The sequence below is a fragment of the Falco naumanni genome, chromosome 3, assembly GCF_017639655.2.
Source record: "Falco naumanni isolate bFalNau1 chromosome 3, bFalNau1.pat, whole genome shotgun sequence".
Taxonomy (NCBI): domain Eukaryota; kingdom Metazoa; phylum Chordata; class Aves; order Falconiformes; family Falconidae; genus Falco; species Falco naumanni.
The window spans coordinates 16,760,702-16,769,646 of record NC_054056.1 but is presented as its reverse complement, the minus strand read 5'-3'; the positions used below and the strand labels follow the sequence as shown (position 1 = coordinate 16,769,646).

At 56.1% G+C, this 8,945-nt stretch overlaps 1 protein-coding gene and 1 long non-coding RNA gene across 2 annotated transcripts; one reads left to right on the top strand and one right to left on the bottom strand.

Moving 5' to 3' along the window:
- Positions 1–2,624: 2,624 nt before the first annotated feature.
- On the bottom strand, positions 2,625–6,215 carry LOC121085667. The gene is made up of 2 exons (XR_005827159.1): positions 3,759–6,215; positions 2,625–2,874 (listed from the first exon to the last, which is right to left on the bottom strand). It is a non-coding gene; the product is annotated as an uncharacterized LOC121085667 (long non-coding RNA).
- Positions 6,216–6,342: 127 nt separating this feature from the next.
- MRPS16 (mitochondrial ribosomal protein S16) lies at positions 6,343–7,121 on the top strand. Its single transcript, XM_040588565.1, has 3 exons — positions 6,343–6,443; positions 6,514–6,774; positions 6,845–7,121. Exons 1-3 carry the CDS (start codon positions 6,431–6,433, stop codon positions 6,973–6,975), a joined length of 405 nt encoding a protein of 134 aa, XP_040444499.1. The 5' UTR covers positions 6,343–6,430; the 3' UTR covers positions 6,976–7,121.
- The last annotated feature ends 1,824 nt before the right edge of the window (positions 7,122–8,945 follow it).

Below are 8,945 nucleotides of genomic sequence, written 5' to 3'. Positions count from 1 at the left end.
AGCAGATCTGTCTGGGAGCTGGAACCAGCTGTGTCCAACATGGGAGCATCTCCTGGTGTCTCCTCACAGAAGCCACCCCTGTGGCCCCTGTCCCTCCCCACCCCAGCTAACAAACCCCTGCCATGTAAACCCAATGCAGCCGCCAGCTACAGGGCAGAGAGGGGGCACTGAAAAATAGGGAAAGGGAGCTACAGAGAGAGAGGCAGAGGTGGGGGAAAAAAACGGTGATGGGCTACAGGCCAGAGAGGAGGAAGGGAGGGGGAACCAGGCTGAGAGATGTAGAAACCCAAAAAGTAGTGATGGGCCACAGGGCAGAGTGGGAGGAATTTGAAAAGGGGAGAGCGGGCTGGACAGAAAGAGGCTGAGTAACACCCAAAAAACTCTGAGCTAAAGGGGAGAGACACAGGAATTAAAGAATAGGGAGCAGACAGAGAGAGTGATGAAGAGAAAAACGGACTAGAAGGACTGGGGGATGTAGAAAACCAGTGAGGGACAGGGAGCCAGAATGTGGGATACAGCAAAAGAGAGGGACAGGGCGAAGGACGCTAAGGGCAACAGAGAGAATGACAGGGAGGCGAGCCAAGAGAAAAAATAGGGACAGAGGGTGGGACAGAGGTGAAGCAATAAATAGGTACAGGGAGCAGCAGAAAGAGTCAGAAAGGATAAAAGATGAACGTGAAAGAGGCCAGGGCAGTGAGATACGGAATGAAAGAAATGACAGTGAGCAAGACAAAGGGTTGGAGGGAGCAAGAAAAGGAAGGAGAGAGAAAAGAAGGCTGGGACAGAAAGCGGCACGTACAGGAAGAGAACACCAGGAAAGCGCAGAGGTGCAGAGGGATGCGCAGAGGTGCAGAGGGAAGGGCAGAGGTGCAGAGGGAAGGGCAGAGGTGCAGAGGGAAGGGCAGAGGTGCAGAGGGAAGGGCAGAGGTGCAGAGGGATGCACAGAGGTGCAGAGGGATGCGCAGAGGTGCAGAGGGAAGGGCAGAGGTGCAGAGGGATGCGCAGAGGTGCAGAGGGAAGGGCAGAGGTGCAGAGGGAAGGGCAGAGGTGCAGAGGGATGCGCAGAGGTGCAGAGGGAAGGGCAGAGGTGCAGAGGGATGCGCAGAGGTGCAGAGGGATGCGCAGAGGTGCAGAGGGAAGGGCAGAGGTACAGAGGGAAGGGCAGAGGTGCAGAGGGAAGGGCAGAGGTGCAGAGGGATGCGCAGAGGTGCAGAGGGAAGGGCAGAGGTGCAGAGGGATGCGCAGAGGTGCAGAGGGAAGGGCAGAGGTACAGAGGGAAGGGCAGAGGTGCAGAGGGAAGGGCAGAGGTGCAGAGGGAAGGGCAGAGGTACAGAGGGAAGGGCAGAGGTGCAGAGGGATGCGCAGAGGTGCAGAGGGAAGGGCAGAGGTGCAGAGGGATGCGCAGAGGTGCAGAGGGAAGGGCAGAGGTGCAGAGGGAAGGGCAGAGGTGCAGAGGGAAGGGCAGAGGTGCAGAGGGAAGGGCAGAGGTGCAGAGGGAAGGGCAGAGGTGCAGAGGGAAGGGCAGAGGTGCAGAGGGATGCGCAGAGGTGCAGAGGGATGCGCAGAGGTGCACAGGGAAGGGCAGCAATCGCTGCAGCACTGGCCGGCCCAGCACAGCCCCTGCCCACACCGGGCAGCGCCCGCCCCACGTCGCGGGGGGAGCGAGGCCGGGCAGGGGCCGCCCGGGCGAGCCCAGGGCAGGGACCGGCAGCGGCGGCCTTGGCACGGCCCCGGGGCGGGAGAGCAGCAGCGGCCGCTGCCAGCGCAGCTCGGCCCGCGGGGGCTCCGCAGGCGCCGCTCCCTGCCCGCACCGGGGCTACCGGCACCCGCGCCAAGGCAGCGCCCGGCGCACCGGGCCCGGCTGAGCCGTCACGGCAGGGCTGGGGGTGGGGGGGGCTGCGGGCCCGGCTGCAGGGGAGGGGCTGGGGCGGGGGGCAGCTGCCCGGGGCGAGCGGGGCCGGGGCAGGTTCAGGGGGGCTCTGGGGAGGCGCCCGCCGCCGCCCCCCTCCCTCGGCTCTCGGAGCCCCCGGGCCGCCCGCACTCCGCTCGCCGCCCGCACACCGGGCTCTGCCGCAGCGGCGGCTGCAGCCCCCCGTGCCGCCCCCCCGTGCGGACAGCGAAGAGGAGCCCCCCCGCCCCCGCCGGGACCGGCCCCCGCCGTTACGCGCCGACCCGCGGCAGCGCCGGTTAATCGCCGGGCGGCAGCAGCGAGCAGGGTGGGAGCAGGCGCGGCACCTGCAGTACCGCACCGGGGCCGCCGGTCGGCAGCAGCGAGCGCGGCGGTTTGTCGCTGCGCCGCGTAGGCGCGGCACTCACAGCGCTGCAGCGGGCGGCGCGGCGGGTCCCGGGGCGCGGCCGCTCCGCTCCCAGGGCCCGGCCACCGGCGCGACGCCCGCGGATCAACGCCCGAAACCGGCACCCAAGCTGCCCCTCGGGCCGCGCCGCGCAGCAGCCGAGCCCGCAAGCGCGGCAGCCGCGGGAGGTGGCCTTCCCCGCCGCCCCGAACCCTGATGCACAAACGGGCACAGCCGCGCCTGCCTCCCTGCGCTCGGGCAGCTCTCGGTGCGGGACACGCATATGGTCAACACATTTCCCGGAAGGAAAAGACATACACCTTCACGAGATTACCCAAAACTAATGATAATATCCTCTTTTCCCCTGGTGCATGCCCCGTTGTCCAGAGCAGGGGTCTTTGGTGGTCTTGAGGGTCTGCAAATCCACCCGGTGCTCCACGCCGCTGGCCAGAGGTCCCCCTTGCAGTCCCCACTACAGCCTTAAACCAGCTCAGCTCGGCCTCTTACTCTTTCCTGGCCTGGAATCGCTGGCCTCCGGCTGGTTTTCCTTCATCCTCCAGGGCCACCCCTTTGTTAGAACCTGAATTTATTGCATACAAGTATACAAAGATTAGTTTCAAACAATCAAGGTACCTTCATGCTTAACTGTTCAAATCTAGGATGCATGACTACTTCTAAATTACTAAGATTAAACTCCAACCCTTCTGTAACAGCCCCCTCCTGTTTTACCACACAGTTCCGTCCGTTTTAGCTTTGTAACTATAGTTCTTAGATATATATATTCTGGTTTAGCTTTGCATCTATAGTGTTTGTTTCAGTGTGGTTGCTATGTTGACGTTGCCATCTGACCCTGCTTATCGAAGAGCCATTTAAAACTTATGGTCACTGAGGGGACCCGTGTAGAGGTGGCTTTGAAACAAACTTGGGCTCCCCATGTAAGGGAACTAAATGAAGGTTCGGTGATGGGTCAGCTGTATTGTCGACTTCAGGGTCGACTATTGTTTGAGACCCCCGAGAAGACTCAGAGATACCTGTAAGGCGCATGCATGATGCTTAATTAACACAGTACTACCTGTTGAATGAATATGATTGATTTTTCTAAGAAATGTAATGCATAATCGTAAATGTGGACTATGTAATTTTGTTTGAATGAAACATATGGCACACACATTAGGTGGAGTGATCCACCGTGCATCCAGGGCTGCAATAAAGGATGCCTGCTTAATGCTACATTGGTGTTAAGGAGTCTTCTTATTTCTGATTTTGGTGACACCTTGGCTCACAGCAGCCCACCACCACTGGGGACACAGCAGCCCCGTTACAGGGAGGGGCTGCTGCCACCAGCCTCCCTGCCTGCACCAGGGGTCCCCCCACCCCAGCTGGAGCCCAGCAGGGACAGGGGGCCATTTCCTGACAGCCCCCCATGCCTGACCTCCTCCCCTGGGCTCCCTCACAGCCCCTCACCTGGTGCAAAGGCAGTGCAAACACAGCCAGGAGGGCAACGGAGACGGTGAGCGGTTATTTAGTCACACACATAAGTTCCAGGAGTGAGTGTGCTCCGGGGCTCCGGGCCCCCGATGCTCCCCCTACCCCAGGATGCTTCAGCAGTTGTTCCCAGAGCTGCACTCCTTGGTCTGGTGGGAACAGGCAAGCAGGCAGTCCATCCCTGGAGTGACAGGCTGCTGGGCAGGGGTGGAGGCTGCCAAAAGTGAGAGGCAGGGGAAGAAAAGTGGCACTGGCTGAGCAAGGCGTATGTAAAAGGAAGCATGAGGCAGGGAACAATGAGGCAGGGAACATGAGAATGAAGCAGCACCAAGAAAGACATGGGGCAGCAGAAAGAGGGAGGGACAGACACTGACATGGATGTCCCACAGGATATAGAAGCAGAACAGACGGGACAGGGAGCACGACAAAAAGGGAGGGGAAAAAACAGAGGCAGGGAGAGAAAGACCAAAAAAGAAAGAGAGAGAGATTACAGGACAGAGAGGGAGGAATTAATAAATAGCAACAGTGAACCAGACAGAACTAAAGAACAGCAATGGGCTGCAAGACAGATAGGGGGAATGAAAAACAGTGGCACGGAGCCAGACAGAGCAAGATAGTGAACGAAAACAATGGCGAGGGGCTACAGGGCAGAGAGGGAGGCCCTAAAAAATTGGGACTGGGTGCCGGTCAGAGACTAAGAATGAAAAAACCACACTGTAGTCGACTGGCTTGCAGATACGTAATTAATAGAAGGCTAGTCTGTTACTTAACTTGAAACTTAGAAAAAATATGTAAATATCTAAGTGAAAAACAAAGAATTTGAAAAACAGAGGATGTTAGTTAATCCTTACAAACAGTTAACAAAACATGGCCTTGGAAGAAAGAATAGACATGGTAAATACCACAAGCTAAGAAGTAACAAGGTAAGATCAAGAAGAAGCAAATGGTTGATAAGACTAAACAGAAAATTACTTGAATTACGTGTGAACTATCCTAATTAGCATGCTAAAAGATCCACCCTCGAACAAAGACCCCTGCTCACAAAGCCCTCTCCTCATGTGCCCAGTGGGGGGAGGGAGGGGGGGGAATGCTGTACTTTTAAATGGAGATGAGGCTTGTAAGAGCCAATGAAAATTAAGTGTGACCAAACATAATAGTGGACAACTGTTCAAACTGTGTAAAAAGTTTTACTGTGTGTGAAGAGGTGTGCCTGCTTTGTAGTTTTATGAGCCAGCACCCATCTCTGCACAGACACGTGAAAATACCTCAACTTGGTGTGTGAACTGGCGCTGCCCACCAGGTAACAGACCCGTTTATGGGACAGCGATGGGCTACAAGTCCTTACAAAAGGAGTAATTTTAAAAAGTAGGGACTGAGAGCCACACAGAGAGAGATGGAGAAAGGAAAATAGTGACAGGCTGCAGGAAAAATAGGGACAGGGAACCAGACAGATAGCAAGAGAGAAAGAAAAAAATTTGCAAAGGACTACAGGGCAGAATGGGAGGAATTAAAGAATCGGGACAAAGAGAGATGAAGAAAGACAACCCAAATATCCCGCTTCCACAGGGAAGCCACAAATCCAGCAGACTTTCTCTCTTGCAAAGTTTAGAAACAGCCAAACGAGGGGAGGAAGCTACACATCCCCCCGCATCACCCCGCTGCTCCAAATAGCTGCCACCTATGCCCCAGCCTGGGCTTCCCGTAGCCTCTTCTGATACCAGTGACACCAGAAGCTTAACGTGTAACCTTAGTATATGTAAAGCCTTCCTGTATTTATGAGACTGTAACCGAGAAGTCCTTTTATTGTATGGATGAGATCTATGATTCAACTGGAAAGGCACACCTGGGATGAAAGAGAACAGCTCATTGAATCTCATGGAAACCGAGCACGTTTTGCCAAGAAAACATCGTAAGAGAACTAAGATGACCGGCTGACGTGTCTAGAAATGGATTTGGGTCGGTGGTCGCAACAGCAGCCCTTCGGCTCACTTCAGGGGACAATTACACATGCGCAAAAGGACGGATTCATGTAAAGGGTTTCCAGGAGATAATCGAGTATGTACGGGACTTGGGGAAACAACGCACAGGCATGCTTGCCCAGAACGCGAGGGACATGTACCGGAGGGCAAGGTGTCCGTGTTAGGGGGAGAACCCGCCGTGCTCCCGGCGCCGCAGTGAGGAATGCCGGCCGTCTGAACTTCAAACAACCCTCAGGACGCGTCTTCGACCGACCTCTGGGTAGCGCCTCGAGCCCTCCCCGCTCCCGGCAGGCACACCCCGCGGCCCAGGGAGGCCAAAGACCCGCAGGGCAGCCCCCGCCGCCCGCTCCCCCGGGCACACCGCAGCGGGCAGGGGGCCTCCCGCCCTCCGCGGCGCCTCGGGGGCGGCCCTCACCCGCTGCCGGCGCGGAGAAACTGGGCTTCGCCCCGCGCCCGCCTCTGCTCCCGGGGCGGCGGGGGGGGGAGAGGCTGGTCCCCCGGGCCGGAGGAGGCCGGTACCCCAGGGCCCAGCCGCCCGCCCGCGGCCGCCTTGGCCGCCGCACTTCCCGGCCCTGACACGTCATCGCGGCGCGACACAGCGACAGCTACAGCCGCACTTCCGGGCCCTGGGACGTCATCGCGGCGCGACGCAGAGAAGGCCTGGCCGCCGTCATGGTGCAGCTCGGTGAGTGCCCGGTGAGTGTCCGCGGGGCCCGGCCCGGCCCGGCCCCGACCGCCTCGCGTTCTCTCCACAGGTGGCCGCCTCCTGAAGGGCTACCGCGGCGGGCACGTCGTGATCCGCTTCGCCCTCGGCGGCTGCACCAACCGGCCCTTCTTCCGCATCGTGGCGGCGCACAGCAGGCGCGCCCGCGACGGGAAGTACCTGGAGCAGCTGGGCTGCCTCGACCCGCTGCCTAACGCCTACGGCGAGAAGGTGGCGGGGCTCAACCTGGAGCGGCTGCGGCACTGGCTGGGCTGCGGCGCGCAGCTTTCCCGGCCCGCTGAGAAGCTCCTGGGTAGGCCCCGGGCGGGGGCTGGGGCGGGGGCCCGGTGCGGCTCGCCCCGGCTCACCGCGGCTCCTTGCAGGTCTGGCGGGGTTTCTGCCGCTTCATCCTATGACGGTGACCGGCGCCGAGAGGCTGCGGCGGCGGCGGCGAGCGCAGGAGGCCACCGCGCCCCCAGCAGACGGCTCGCCAGGACCCAGCGAGGCGCCCTGAGAGAGACCGCGGCCGCCGGGCGAGCGGAGCAGCCCCAGCCCCAAGCAGCGTCTGACCTCGTTCAGACTCCAGACTCTGCTCTGACAAGTTTACTGTTGCTGTCGAATGTGGTGCAGCAGATATTAAAAGGGGTTTTCTTACTGTGATGTAGGTGTGGAACCATTCCAGCAGGTGTATACGGCTTTTCCCAAAGGCACGTTATTAGCTCTAGAGTACTGCTTTTTGCACGGCTCATTTGTCAGGTGTTCTGACTCGTTGCTCCAGTTTACTGGAACAGACAGTCCAGTGGTTCACAAGAGGCCTGGCACAAATGCAAATGGATGGCAGCTGCGTTTCTGTTTAATTTCCCCAGGGAAGTTCTGCGCCTATTTGTTCATTTACAAGCAGAAGGGAAAGATTTCCGTTTTGGATAAAGAGGGAGTGGGGTTTGCGAGACATGAGATACAAGTCTTACTACTTCATCACATATTTGATGCCATCCCAAGAAGCAGGAAACCCACTGAAATCTTTCTCCTGTCTTAGATACACATCTTGTTTTTTGGGGTTTCATTTGGCGCAACTTCTGCACAACTCTACAAAGGTGAGGCAAAGACAAGTTTTCCATTTTGCATCTTGCTAAGGCTTACAATGTAACTGTGCCAATACAGGAAGAATAAACAAAACACAAGGGGGCTTGCTTGCTTTTAACAGAATCACAATACTGAGAATGGGTGGGTTTATTTCTGCTTATAGGTGAAAGATCAAAGTAGATGATTAAAAAAATATTCAAAGAATATTTTTTTAATCATCTGTGAAAGGTGATGGTACTGCTTTTCTAGTACCTTCCCGTTCTTCCATGCATTTGATACGTTCAGAATCACATTCTATGTCAAATGCTGACTGTACTCTGGTACAGGGCTTCTAGGAAGTTCCTTTCTAGCTTACTCTAGATTTCCTTGCTTCGAAAGTAACTGCATCTGCACAGTTCTTCCCATTGTAACCTAAAGGCACCAAGCAGCTTTCCCTTTCTGGAGCTTACCGCTTCAAACACAAGAAGGTAGATCTGCAAGGTTTCTTCTGATACAGTTTTGTGGAGGCCTGGCTTTTTTTCCTATTAAAGAAAAAATACTACTTTGTTATTAAATAAAGCATCCCACAACCACACACGAGGCAGTAAAGCAGTAGTTTTACGGGGGTGGTCTGTAATGCAGTAGGGTGAGTATCAGCATCAGACACTGCTGTTGCAAGACACAGTTACAACATCAGGTATGTGGAGGAAGGACCAAGAGGAGAGTCTGGCAGTGCTCAGGTTGTGCGTTCTATAGTGGCTTCTCTCAGCTGTTCTCTTGCTCTGCCTATTGCCCTGAGTCCCCTGCTAAGGCACCCGCTACACTGAGAAACAACATGCAGCTGATCGGAGTGGACTTAGAGAAAACAATGTGTTTCTCCTCACGTAACTCCCTCTTCACAGTCCATGCAAGTGGTGGGTCTATTTCTTCTCATGGACCAAACGAGTAGCTGTCAGGGTTCCTGAATTGTGCCTGTGGATCAGAAGGGTAGTGCATGCAGCAACACGCAGCCTCTGGGCCACAGTACACCCAGCCTGCCACAGGAGGAGTGCATTTTTCTGTGTAGATGTAGAGTGCTGTGCACTAGTGCAGGACAGCTCAAGCTTTTAAAAGAAAAATTAAAAATTGGCATACTGAGTTTGTAACATGTAATTCTCAGACAGCTGATGCTGTCAGCAGGTGAAGGCTGCGAACAAACTACAATGAGCAATTCTAATATCTCACAAATGGCAAGAGGTGCAGTGCTGGAAAAGGTATGGCTGAGGCCTCCCAGAGTTTGCTACAGAGAACCAGTAGCAGTTAGCTATGAACACTGAATGCCATTTATGCTTTGGGCTGAACCTGTCTTTTCAAGAGGTTAGTTGATGCATTTTCTTGGAGCCATGATGACCTGTTGCTTAAGGGGCTGTACATAGCAGCGTA